The 14,316-nt window shown below is 46.4% G+C and overlaps 1 protein-coding gene across 1 annotated transcript; it reads left to right on the forward strand.

Moving 5' to 3' along the window:
• The first annotated feature begins 11,111 nt into the window (after positions 1-11,111).
• On the forward strand, positions 11,112-13,912 carry RNF26 (ring finger protein 26). The gene has a single exon (XM_082342762.1). The coding sequence runs from the start codon at positions 11,700-11,702 to the stop codon at positions 12,999-13,001; it is 1,302 nt and encodes a 433-aa protein (XP_082198888.1). The 5' UTR covers positions 11,112-11,699; the 3' UTR covers positions 13,002-13,912.
• Positions 13,913-14,316: the final 404 nt, after the last annotated feature.

The raw sequence follows: 14,316 nt of genomic DNA on the forward strand, positions 1-14,316 counted from the left end.
AAAATACCCCAAAGAGTAGTATTTTGCTACATTTCTTCAAATCTCTCTGCAATTGAAACTGTAATTTGAACTTGACCAGAAGTTAGTCTCTCTAGAAATTAGTTTGGGGATTACTTGCATATGATTCTTTTCCTTTATGCCCATGCAAACATTTTTATTTCCTTGTTTTAGTTTCTGTGTATACGTATTTAACTCTATTTTGAAATAATTTCAAACATTCAGAAAAGTTGCAAACATAGTATAGAGTCTTTGTATATACCCTTCACCTAGTGTCAAAGATGATTAACATTTTGCCACAGATTTTGCTTTTTTTGGCTGTGCCCTGCAGCTTGCGGGATCTTAGTTCCCCGACCAGGGATTGAACCCACACCCTTGGCAGTGAAAGCGAGGAGTCCTAACCACTGGACCGCCAGGGAATTCCCCAGATTTTGCTTTTTTATCCTCTCTAAATTAAAATTTTTAATAAAAATTTTAACTAAAAATTTTTATTTGATATGTGTGTACATATGTATAATTTGTGTTTATGAGTCATGATAGTAGGTTGTGTACGTCATGCTCCTAGGTCCCTTAAAACTACAGTATTTCCTGAGAAGAAGGATATTGTCCCATACAACCATGAAACAGTTACCAAATTTAGAAGATTTAAACTGATACAAAACATTTCTAGTCTATAATCCATATTCCAGTTTGACAAGAGTCCCAATAACGTCCACTGTGGCATTTGTCTTTCCCCTCTGGTACAGAATTCTCTATTGCCTTTAGTCCTCAGGTCTCATTACTTTTCTTTAATCTGCAACAGTTCCTCAGACTTTGCTTCATATTTGTTAATTTGGATTTGTCTGGTGTAATCTTGTGCTTAAATTAGGGTTATGCACCCCAGGCTGGAATACTACATAAGTAATATATACGTTAGCATCCCTTAATGGTTCTGGCCTGAACCAGTTTTTACTATGATGGTTTTATTTTATTTTATTTTTAAAATTTTATTTAAATTTTTTTTTATTTTTGGCTGCGCTGGGTCTTCATTGCTGTGTGTGGGCTTTCTCTAGTTGCGGCGAGCGGGGGCTACTCTTCGTTGTGGTACGCGGGCTTCTCATTGCGGTGGCTTCTCTTGTTGCGGAGCACGGGCTCTAGGCGCACGGGCTCAGTAGTTGTGGCTCGCGGGCTCTAGAGCGCAGGCTCAGTAGTTGTGGTGCACGGGCTTAGTTGCTCCGCGGCATGTGGGATCTTCCCAGACCAGGGCTCGAACGCGTGTCCCCTGCATTGGCAGGCGGATTCTTAACCACTGAGCACCAGGGAACCCCCTATGTTTTCTTATTTCGCCGTCTCTCTTACACAGAAGGTACCATACGATATATAATATTTTGCACTTTGTTTTTTTCACTTAAAAGTGTAAACTGGGGCTTCCCTGGTGGCGCAGTGGTTAAGCACCCGCCTGCCAATGCAGGGAACAGGGGTTCGAGCCCTGGTCCGGGAAGATCCCACATGCTGCGGAGCAACTAAGCCCATGCGCCACAACTACTGAGCCTGTGCTCTAGAGCCCATGTGCCACAACTACTGTGCCCGCGTGCCACAACTACTGAAGCCCATGCGCCTAGAGCCCGTGCTCTGCAACAAGAGAAGCCACTGCAAAGAGAAGCCCGCGCATTGCAACAAAGAGTAGCCCCTGTTCACTGCAACTAGAGAAAGCCCTCGCACAGCAACAAAGACCCAACGCAGCCAAAAATAAATAAATAAAATAAATAAATTTATAACCACAACAAAAAAAGTGTAAACTGGAAATTACCCTATATTAAATAGTTCTTCCTTATTCCTTTTTTTTTTTTTTTTTTAACAACTGCATTGTACTCCACTGGATTTACCTACCAGAGTTTTGTCAACCAATCTCCTGTTCAGACTTTTAGATAATTTTCAATATTTTGCAATTATAAATAATGCTACAATAGATTTTCATTTTGTTGAAAGTGTCTTAACAGTAAAGTCCTAGAAGTGGATATCTGGGTCAAAAGGTAAATGCATATGTAGGTTTTTTGTTATGTTAATTGTGGTAAAAAACGCATAAAGTAAAATTTAACTTTTCCACCCTTTTTAAGCATACAGTGCAAGTAGTGGTAAGTATATTCACATTATCGTGAAACAGATGTCCAGAACCTTTCTGTCTTGCAAAACTGAAGCTCTATGCCCATTAAATAAAAACTCCTCTTTTCCCCTTCCCCCCGACCCCCAGAAACCACCATTCTACTTTCTGTTTCTATGAATCTGACTACTTTAGATACCTCATATAAGTGGAATTGTATAGTATTCACCTTTTTGTGACTGGCTTTTCTCACTTAGCACGATGTTTTCACGTTTCATCCATGTTGTGGCATGTGTCGGAATTTCAACCACTTTTACGGGTGAATGATATTCCATTGTATGAATAGACCACATTTTGTTTATTCATTTATCTGTCAGTGGACACTTGGCTTGCTTCCACCTCTCGGCTATTGTGGATAGTGCTGCTATGAACATGGGTGTGGAAATATCTTTTTAAGACCCTGCTTTCAATTCTCTTGGATATATACCCAGAAGTGGGATTGCTAACTCATATGGTAGTTCTATTTTTAGTTTTTTGAGGACCCTCCATACCGTTTTATATAGCAGCTGTCCCACTCCACAATCCCACCAACAGTGCACAAGGGCTTATCCTCTCTATGTCCTTGGGGACACCTGCTATTTTCTGTTTCCTTCATAGCAGCCATCCCATTGGGCACAAGGTGGCATCCTTTACCAGCACCTCTGTCAGAACCAGAAGTGCCCAGCATCCCCTCATATGCCTGCTGGCCAAATGCACATCGTCCTTGGAGAAATGTCCATTCAGATCTTCTGCCCATCCCCAATCAAGCTATTTGATTTCCTGTTGTAGAGTGGTAGGAGCTCTTTCCACATTCCAGACACCAACCTTCATTAGATACACGATCTGCAAATACTTTCGCCAGCTCTGTAGGTTGTCCTCCCTACTCTGTTGATTGTGTTCCTTGATGCACAAAAGCCTCCAAGTTTGGTGTAGTCCCATTTGTCTATTTTTTCTTTTGGTGCTTATCGTTTTGGTGTAATATCCAAGAAATCATTGCCAAGTCCAATGTCATGAAGCTTTCCCTCTATGTTTTCTTCTGGGAATTTTAAAGTTTGAGGGTTTTATGTTTAGGTCTTTGTTTCATTTAAAAAAAATTTTTATTGGAGTATAGTTGATTTACAATGTTGTGTTAGTTTCAGGGGTACAGCAAAGTGAATCAGTTGTACATATAGATGTATCCACTCTTTTTTAGGTTCTTTTCCATATAGCCCTTTACAGAGTATTGAGTAGAGTTCCCTTGTTTATATAGTGTAAGCTAAGTGTCTAAATTCATGCTTTTGCATGTAGCTATCCAGTTTTCCCAACACCATTTGTTGAAGAGACTGTCCTTTCCCCATTGAGGGGTCTTGGCACCTTTGTTGAAGATCATTTGACTATATATGTGAGAGTTTATTTCTGGCTCTCTATTCCATTCATTGGTCTATATGAATGTCTATTTTTTATTGTTGTTTGTTGTTGTTCTTGTGCCACGAGGCCTGCAGGATCTTAGTTCCCGGGCCAGGGATTGAACCCACGCCCCCTGCAGTGGAAGCGTGGAGTCTTAACCACTGGACCACCAGGGAAGTCCATGAATGTCTGTCTTTATGCCAGTACCACACTGTATTGATTACGGCAGGTTTGTAATAATGTTTGTGTAGATATTGCCAAACTCCTCTCCACCGGCGTGAACATTTTACTTTCCTACCAGCAATGTATGAGAGTGCCTGTTTCTCCAGAGCCTTGCCAACAGAGTGTACTGTCAAGCTTCATTTCCTTATAGTTTATTAGAATGCAGCCTCTTTAGCTTTAGATAATATTTTGAAATTTAAAAGAAAGTATTTAATCCTTTTGAAAATAAAACAACTACTGGACATGCAAAAGTCACAGATCTTACATGTTTCACAAAAGTTAACAGTCTCGGGCTTCCCTGGTGGCGCAGTGGTTGAGAATCTGCCTGCCAATGCAGGGGACACGGGTTCGAGCCCTGGTCTGGGAGGATCCCACATGCCGCGGAGCAGCTGGGCCAGTGGGCCACAACTACTGAGCCTGAGCGTCTGGAGCCTCTTCTCCGCAACGGGGGAGGCCACGATAGTGACAGGCCCGCGCACCGCGATGAAGAGTGGCCCCCACTCGCCGCAACTGGAGAGGGCCCTCACACGGAAACGAAGACCCAACACAGCCAAAAATAAACATAATAAATAAATAATAAATAAAAATTAAAAAAAAAAAAAAAAGTTAACAGTCTCACAGACCTAAAAGTTCAATGCAAGACTATAAAACTTCTAGATAACAGGATAAAATCTAAGTGATCTTGGGTTTGGCAGTGAATTTTTGGCATACTCTGTGAAAGAAAAAATTGTTAAGTTGGGCTTCATTAAAATTAAAAACTTAAGTTCTGTGAAAGACATTGTTGAGACTGAAAAGACAAGCCACAGACTGGGAGAAAATATTTGTAAAACACATATCTGATAAATAACTGGTAATCCCTAAATATATTTATATAGGGCTCTTAAAACTCAACAATAAGAAAACAAAAAAACCCAATTAAAAAAATGGGCTAAAGACCTCAACAGACACCTCACCAAAGAAGATGTAGAGATGGCAAATATCCAAAGATGTCAGCGTCATTTGTCATTGGGGAATTGCAAATTAAAACAAGGAGAGGGACTTCCCTGGTGGCACAGTGGTTAAGACTCCAGGCTCCCAATGCAGGGGGCCTGGGTTTGATCCCAAGTCAGGGAACTAGATCCCACATGCATGCTGCAACTAAGAGTTTGCATGCCACAACTAAGGAGCCCACGTGCCGCAACTAAGGAGCCAGCGAGCTGCAACTAAGGAGCACACCTGCCACAAGTAAGGAGCCTGCCGGCCACAACTAAGACCTGGCACAACCAAATAAATAAATAAATAAATATTTAAAAAAACCCACCAACAACAAGGAGATGCTACGGCACACCTATTAGAATAGCTAAAGTCCAAAAACACTGACAACACCAAGTGCTGGAGAGGATGTGGAGCAACAGGAACTCTCATTCATTACTGGTGGGAGTGCAAAATGGTACAGCCACTTTGGAAAATAGTTTGGAAATTTCTTATAAAGTGAAACATACCCTTATCATACGATCCAGTAATCATGCTCCTTGGTATTTACCCAAATGAGTTGAAAACTTAGGTCTACATAAAAACCTGCACACGGATGTTTATAGCAGATTTATTCTTAATTGTCAAAACTTGGAGGCAACCGCGTCATGTCCTTTAATAGGGGAATGGATAAACAAACTGGAAGGTAATCCATACAATGGAATATTATTCAGGGATTAGAAAAAAGTGAGCTATCTAGCCATAAAAAGGAAAGAAATTGAGTTATTTGTAGTGAGGTGGATGGACCTAGAGTCTGTCATACAGAGTGAAGTAAGTCAGAAAGAGAAAAACAAATACCATATGCTAACACATATATTGGAATCTAAGAAAAAAAAAATGGTCATGAAGAACCTAGGGGCAAGGCGGGAATAAAGACACAGACCTACTAGAGAATGGACTTGAGGATATGGGGAGGCGGAAGGGTAAGTTGGGACAAAGTGAGAGAGTGGCATGGACATATATACACTACCAAATGTAAAATAGATAGCTAGTGGGAAGCAGCCGCATAGCACAGGGAGATCAGCTCGGTGCTTTGTGACACCTAGAGGGGTGGGATGGGGGAGGTGGGAGGGAGGGAGATGCAAGAGGGAGGAGATATGGGGATATATGTATATTTATAACTGATTCATTTTGTTATATAGCAGAAACGAACACACCACTGTAAAGCAATTATACTCCAATAAAGATGTTAAATGGGGGGAAAAAAAAAGACCATATGCAAAAAAAAAAAAAAAAAAAGTGAGCTGTCAAGTCACAAAAAGACATGGAGGAACCCTAAATACATATTGCTAAGTGAAAGAAGCTAATTTGAAAAGGCTATGTACTGCATGATTCCAATGATATGACATTCTGGAAAAGGCAAACCGATGGAGATAGTAAAAAGATCAGTGATGGCCAGGAGTTGGGGCTGGGGGTGAAGGAGAAAAGGGATGAATAGGTGGAGCACGGGGGATTTTTAGGGCAATGAAAATATTCTGTATGATACTGTAATGGTAGATACACGGCATTCTACATCTGTCAAAACCCATAGGATGTACAACACCAAAAGTGCACCCTAATGTAAACTATGGACTTCAGTTAGTAGTAATAATGTATCAATATTGGCTCATCAATTGTAAAAAAAAACAAAGAAACTAAAATAGTCAAGCTTAGATTTAGATTTGTTAAACTTTTGCCAATATTATTAATAGTAAGCAACAGTCCATCTCAAATATCTGTGGGTAGTGCATATGCAAGAATAATTTCATTTTCTTCTTGTGACCATGATTTACTCTTTATTTGAGAATCTTCTGTTGTTTTGCTTAACTCTTCAAGTTCTTTTAGCATCATGTGTTAATTATATCTACTTGTTTTAACAGCATGTAGCCAGAATTCTCATCATGCTTCCAAGAACGGTTGGAAGGTCAAATGTGATATGTATCTTCCTAAGATGTTTCAACTTTGGGTAGATCCAGAAAGTATTGTATATAATCTTTTTAACATTCCAAAGAAAGCCATCATGATCACAGTCAAGGTAAGGTCTAGTAACAAGTTCAGCTATGTGCCATACAGGGCATATGGCGCAAAAAATGCTTCTGGAGTTTTCGTTAAAAAAATGACCTTGTTCACCTTTATTTTTACTAAACCATGTCAGTCCCGTTATCATGAACTTGCTCTCAACATCCTTTTAAATCAATGCCTAAAATTGTAAGTTGCTTTTTTCCAGTCCTTCCCTCAAGTCAGAACAGGGCTAAAACCAATTAAATACGCACACGTGTTTCATCCAGACTCACATATAGACAAATTTTTAAAAATATGAATTAATATTACAAATGTTCCTCAGCCACTATGGCAAATACCGCATTAATTTCTGAGTACTTCTGGAACCACAAACTGGAACAGGAAGAAAAGCAAGAGGATTTGACTAGTTAATTAATGTATTTCTTTTCTTCCCTAAGTGCTTCAATGACTCAGATCCTCCCTGGTACAAACCACAGGTCTTTGTGGCATTTTGGACAGTCACCTCATGTTTCCAGGACACAGATTATGAGACGTGAAGTGATTCTCTGGACCGGAACAGCGTTATTACCAGAGCTGATGTTTAGGGTTATGGGTTCTCCTGTACTGGTGCCAAGCCTCGGATCCTGATTGAAAGAGGAAAATATTTTTTGGTATGTTTGTGATTTGTGGGGCTAGGGGTGTACTGGGAGGGAACAGGGTGGAGGGGGCAACATAAAAGCAAACTTTTTAGTTTTTTTTTTGGCTGTGTTGTGTCTTCGTTGCTGCGCGCGGGCTTTCTCTAGTTGCGGCGAGCGGGGGCTACTCTTCATTGCGGTGGGCGGGCTTCTCATTGCGGTGGCTTCTCTTGTTGCGGAGCACGGGCCTTAAGTGCGCGGGCTTCAGTAGTTGTGGCACGCGGGCTTCAGTAGTTGTGGATCGCAGGCTCCAGAGCTCAGGCTCTGTAGTTGTGGCACACGGGCTTAGTTGCTCCGCAGCATGTGGCTCTTCCCAGACCAGGGCTCGAACCCGTGTCCCCTGCATTGGCAGGCGGATTCTTAACCACTGCGCCACCAGGGAAGCCCAAAAGCAAACCTTTTAGGAATGTACCTTTTTATATAGTGTTGATTTTGGGACCCTGTAAATGATTTGCATGATTAAAAAGCCAAATTAAATCAAAAAGGAAAAAAATCCAACTCTAAGACCATGGCAGTAATATGGATTTTACTGAATGCTTGATGGGGAGATGAAGGCGAGGGTTATAGTACACACAACACCACAAAACAAAACTCCTGAATTAAACATTCTTTCCGGTTTTACCCCATCTCTTAATCCTCGAGCCTGAACAACCTCCAAAAACCCCCTCTGTTGTCCCAGCTAGCATCTCTCACCTAGCAACACAAAAGCCCTGCACTTAGCACAACAGCAGAAACCAGCTGTTTTTCCGGGAGGCCCCTGGGCCAGATGCCTGAGAGTTTTAGGTCATACCACTATCATCTTCCGTGACACAATTCTGCAGGGATAGCGCCTCCAGGCATTAAGTTTTCTCCAGATCTGGCGTATTTTCTTCTCAACCACTGCAACTCACACTAGTAAACAATTTGAACTTCCTCCCTGAAGTCAGTTGGTGTTAGTTCTTTCGACCAACACTCTCCAGTCTTCCAGCCTCCAAATAGAGGATGACCCCTGCTTTGGCAGCAGTCGGTTTGAACCAGCTGTTATCTGAAACACAGTCCTAGAGGAGAAAGAAACATTGTCAAGTCAGTAGAGATCCTGCTTGAGTCCAAACCAAACCCAACCACAATGATCACCTCAAGGGGAGTGTTAGCAACCTCTCAGCACTGGGAAGCGCCTTGGCTTCTCTAAGGCGGGGGGTCATCCGAGCACTTCTTTTGCCTTGTGGTAACATGGTACTTTCTTATATTTCTAGCTTAAGAATGATTAGTATCTTGCAGTAATTCATTTGTCACAAGAATTTTGGCCACAGGTAACCTCTGCCTGCCCACAACTAGAACGCCCGCAGAGTCAAACGTTGTGGCTTGTTTAAGCTAAACTAAGCTGGTTTTGGCTAAGTGTGTCTCAGATCACTCAAAGGGGAGACCTTGGTCCCAGACTAATGGAAATATTGTCTTAGAGGATCCTGCCAACTTCAAGGTCTTTCTCGGCCTGGAAAGCTGGCTGGTTAATTACACACAGTGCAGGCACAGCAAATTTGCTGAGTTTGATTTTGGACACATTGAGTTTGAAGCACCAGTGGGATATCCAGCAGCTGTCCAGGAAGCAGGTGGAGCCTAAACTTTACAAGAGAGATTCAGGCTGAAGACACAGATTTGGGAATCATCGTGTAGAGAGGAGAGGGGGCCATGATGGAGACAGAAAGAATACAGGAGAGGGTAAGGTCCAGAGGCCAAGGGTGGAGGAAGTGGTCACTGATGTCAAGTGCTGCAGGACGGTAAGTTAAGAACATAATAGTGTTCACTGGACAGGTAAGGTTTCTGAAGAGGACAAGTTATGCGTGGTGGGTTCAAGTATCTTGAAGAGGAGGTGGGCATTTTCTCCAAGATTTGAAATTAGGGGAAAAATGCAAAATAAAAACCCCAGCAACAATAACCACAACAGACTGTGATCTGGGCAAGAGGTTAAACAAACCTTTATATTATTCTCCTTTGTTTAGAGAAATTAGCATTTTGTGGCTAAAGCATAGATGGGGTTGGGGATAGAAATAGACTGTTCTGTAATATAAAATAACAATGGGAAGTTGGAGTCTGATGGCTAGAGAAAGGGAGGGGAAATCTCAAAAGGAAGAGGAAGACAAAGGGAAAATATGTCTCAGAGAAAACATTAAGTTGGGGCCTGACAGATGTGAGAGAGAGGCTGGGGAAAAACCAGTGGAGTTTTAGAAATTGCAGTCCTTGCCCTGCACTATGGTGTAACCCCTACTGGGAGCCCCATTTCAGTAAAGGTGTGCTGCATCCCTCACCTTCGTATGCATCAGTGGTGCTTTGGGGAAGAAAGGATTCAGGCAGTATTCAGGGTGGGGTGACAGAGACAGACACTTTCAGCCGTCCAGGCCAGAGTGGAGATGAAGAATTCAATGTGCTAACTAAAAACGGTCACTAGCCACCATAGACACTGACCTTCAGCATCCCCTGAAAGGAGTTCAGGGCAGAGATCAGGAATGAGGCACTCTGTGCTCTGGGAAAAACTGGCAGAACAGGCCTTCAGATAGTTATTTTCAGGAGAAGATTCTACGAGCCCGAATTCTTGCATCTTCTCATATCTAGAAAAGCACTTAAATCATTAACGGAGACATCTGCTCCTTGTGACCAGCAGCAACCTTCTGCCAAAATGTGTGCTGAATTGCACGTATGCCCCCCTTACCCAAATTACACATATATTCACCTCCCCCCTTACCTCTTCAGAGTAGTTCCTCAGAACTATCTGAGAGACTCTCTCCTGGGCTATAGTCCTCATTTCACTCCAAATAAATCTTAACTCACGACTCTCATGTTTTGCTTTTTTTTTCAGTCGACAAATGCAAGCAGGAAATTAAAGGAATGGAGGCCAGGGGAAGGATAAGACCTCCAAGTATCCTTGGCCTTAGTAGAGAACACCAGGCTTCTCAATATACTTGGGATAGGATCTTAGATATTTTGAATATTATTTGAATATTAAAGAAAAGGGTAAATTTTTGAGGAGCCTACTAAGGGTGCCCAGGCAGATATTTAACTAAAGCGTTCAAGTAAACAAATTAATAGGGCCTGGGCTAGGAGGGTGAGCTATTTCCGGCATGTGACCTCCTTTTCTCACGGACAATGAGGTAATCTCCTGAGGATGATGAGAAAATGTGATAGAGCTTGAGGAAACAGTTTGGAAATAGCACCTTGGGAATCCCCTATCACAATCTGTTTCCCCTTGAACTACTTGTGAGCAGGCACGTCTTAAACATTTTTTTGTATCCTCATTTGTACAAATACAAATCCTCATTTGCATTTGTAGCAGGCTCAATAAACTATAGAATAAATGGATGAATGGAGGAGGACGAACGATCGAGTCTGAGGCTGCGGAGGCGGTGCAATCTTAGAGCCCAGCTCAGAGGCAGTGACCGCCAACCCGCACCTAAAAAAATCAAGGCTGGAGGCCAAGTGAAAGAACAGCGCCCACATTATCCCAGTCCAAAGTACTGCTCCTTTAGGGGGCGGGGCTAGGGGGCAAGTTCACCTCTGCCCTTCAATTGACCAATCCCCGCCTCAAGGGGGCGGGGATTTCAATCTGTTCCCCCCCCCCACCCTTAAAGTACTAAATATGTTTGGGCGCCGTTCAAACGGACCAATGAGTGCTCGATGTTTCCTGCGGGTTGGGCCTCACCGATTGGTCAGAGTTCGTCGTCCCTCCCTCCTTGTCACGCCTTTTGCCTCACCCTGTAGCACGCAAGATGGCGGCGCCCAGCGGAGTAGAGGCCGCGCCTGGGGTTTGCTGAGGCTCGTTCCCTTCCCCGCTGCTCCCTTGGGCGCAAAGCGCCGCCAGCCCAGAGGACGGGGGCCGGGCGGGGACAGAGGCACCTGCGTAGCTGGACCGCGAGCCCGCGCCCAGCCTGCGCCGCCCCCACCCGGCCCCGGCCTGGTCCGATCCCTTCCGTTCCCGGTCTCCTCTCGGTCTGACCCATTGCCCGGCCGTGGTGTGCCACCACCAGGCCTCCAAAGCTGAGGTTCCTCCTCCAGCCCGGGATCACCTCCACTTTAGAGATGTTTGGGCTCTTTCCTCCCAAAGAGCCCGCCTTCAAAACCGGGACTCCTGGACCGGCATCTGGCCCCCTTTCCCTCCCCTGAGACTCCACTTCCTTCTAACCCACTTCTTTCTTAGATTCTCCCTGTATTGGAGACTGCTCACTTCCCTTCCAAATTAATCCCCGACCTCCTCCTTCCCCCAAATATTGACAGCCCTGACACCCGCCTCAACCGGGAGCCAGAACCCCCATAGCCCTATCATGGAGGCTGTGTACCTGGTAGTGAATGGGGTGGGCCTGTTGCTGGATGTGCTGACCTTGGTGTTGGACCTCAACTTCCTGCTGGTGTCCTCCCTCCTGGCTTCCCTGGCCTGGCTCCTGGCCTTCATCTACAACCTGCCACATACGGTACTGACTAGTCTTCTGCACTTGGGCCGTGGAGTCTTGCTGTCACTGCTGGCCTTCATCGAAGCCGTGGTTCCCTTCACCTTTGGGGGCTTTCAGGCCTTGTGTACCGTACTATACAGCTGCTGTTCTGGCTTGGAGAGCTTAAAGCTCCTGGGGCACCTGGCCTCCCACGGGGCGCTTAGGAGCCGGGAGATCCTGCACCGGGGTGTCCTCAATATGGTCTCCAATGGCCATGCTTTGCTGCGCCAGGTCTGTGACATCTGTGCCATCACCATGAGCCTGGTGGCCTATGTGATCAATAGCCTGGTCAACATCTGCCTCATTGGCACCCAGAACCTCTTCTCTCTGGTGCTGGCCCTGTGGGATGCAGTGATGGGACCGCTGTGGAGGATGACGGATGTAGTGGCTGCTTTCCTAGCCCACATTTCCAGCAGTGCTGTGGCCATGTCCATCCTCCTCTGGACCCCCTGCCAACTGGTACTGGAGCTCTTGGCCTCCGCTGCCCGCCTCCTGGCCAGCTTTGTGCTTGTCAATCTCACTGGCCTGGTGCTGCTGGCTTGCGTGCTGGCAGTGACAGTGACTCTGTTGCACCCGGACCTCACCCTGAGGCTGGCCACCCGGGCGCTCAGTCAGCTCCATGCCCGGCCATCCTACCACCGGCTCAGAGAGGATGTTGTGCGGCTCTCTCGCCTAGCACTGGGCTTGGAGGCCTGGCGCCGAGTCTGGAGCCGTAGCCTGCAGCTGGCGAACTGGCCTAACCGGGGAGGGGCCCCCGGGGCCCCCCAGGGTGGCCCTAGGAGGGTGCCCTCAGCCAGGACCTGGCGACAGGACGCTCTTCCTGAAGCTGGGCCCAGATCAGAGGCAGAAGAAGAGGAGGTCAGGATGGCCAGAGTGACAGCTGCCCGGGGCCGGGAGAGGCTCAATGTGGAGGAGCCTGTAGCTGGGCAAGACCCATGGAAATTGCTGAAGGAGCAAGAGGAGCGGAAGAAGTGCGTCATCTGCCAGGACCAGAGCAAGACAGTGCTGCTTCTGCCCTGTCGGCACCTGTGCCTCTGCCAGGCCTGCACTGAGATCCTGATGCGCCACCCCGTCCACCACCGCAACTGCCCGCTGTGCCGCCGGGGCATCCTGCAGACCCTCAACGTCTACCTCTGAAGACTCCCTCCCCGCCTGCCCACCCCTCCACGCTCAACGCAGCCACCTGCGCTAGGACAGCATTCACACCTGATCTCTGGGTCCCAGCCTGAAGCCCCTCCTGCCCCTGTGGCCATCCTGCCGAGCCTCGAAGCCATACGTCCAGGACGTGGAGATGGGAAACTCTGGAAGACTGTGGCTTGGCTGGGGGCAGGGTAACAGCTTATCCTTACCCAGTGGGTGCCTGTGATGCCAAGGGTAGTGAGTGTGTCACTCTGCGAGGCCCTGAGACTTCTCTGTGGACTCCCCTCCAGCTTGCCCCGGCCCACCCAGGTGCCCGCGCCTGGGGCTCCCCCTCTCCGCTTCTGGTTGTTCTGTTGGGGATTTGCAGGTTCTCTCCCTGCTCCCTTCCCACTGCCTCCCCCGCTTCTGCAGCCACACACATCAGTGTCATTTGGGTGTTTTGGCAACTCAAGGGCCTTGGAATGATCTTGAACATTTGCTTTCAGCTGGAGCCCCTGTGCTCTGGCAGGCTTTGGGGGTAGTATCTCTCAGGTGCCCTTAGAGCTACTTCTACCAGTCATGATCTTATGAGGCTCCCTTCTGACCTGAGCCAACAGCTGGGATAAGAATTAACCCCCAGGTGTGTGTGTGTTTGCACCTGGCTTTGGGACCATGTGCCCTCTGACACCCCAGCACCACTGGGAACCGCAGGGGGGATAGCCAGATTTCTACTCCTATCCCTTTCACTCCCCACATCGCAGAGTGAAATGGCGTTCCCCTTCTGTTCGTCTCTCCCTGGCATCGGGGAGGGCAGACTGTGCACATTTCACTAGGGTCCAAATACAGAAGGGGCCAGGGCCGAGAGTCATGCATCTCCCTGAGGGGTCTGTCTGGCCCAGGATCCAATGAATGAAGTTCTGTTACAGCTCTGACGGCCTCTGTGTGCATCCTTGCAAGGGCGAGCCGTCGGTTAGGGTGACGGATGCTGCAGCAGGGTCCTTCAGTCCTGCCGGAGTCACAAGTGTGGTTGGTGGGGGACCTGGCAGAGAGATAAGATAGGGTGCCTTGGGGAGAGCCCCTGCCAGGTGTGGCTGGCTTCGCTTTCACCCTGTCTGATTTGTGCCCTCTCACGTGCACAGCTTTTGGTAAAGCTCTCCTTATCTTTTCTGTCTTTGCAGAATTAGCCCTAGGAGAGAGGAGTGTGAACTTGCTCCCCCTTTGGGTCAGCCCTCCCAGCTTTTCCTCTGGTGCCACTCTTCCCAGGAGGGAGCTTGGGGTTCCTGCTGCCTGGAGTCCAACCTACCCTCAGATCCCTGGAGGAGTTGGTGCTTGT

The sequence above is a fragment of the Balaenoptera borealis genome (genome assembly GCF_965194805.1).
Source record: "Balaenoptera borealis genome assembly, chromosome: 11".
NCBI classification, from domain to species: domain Eukaryota; kingdom Metazoa; phylum Chordata; class Mammalia; order Artiodactyla; family Balaenopteridae; genus Balaenoptera; species Balaenoptera borealis.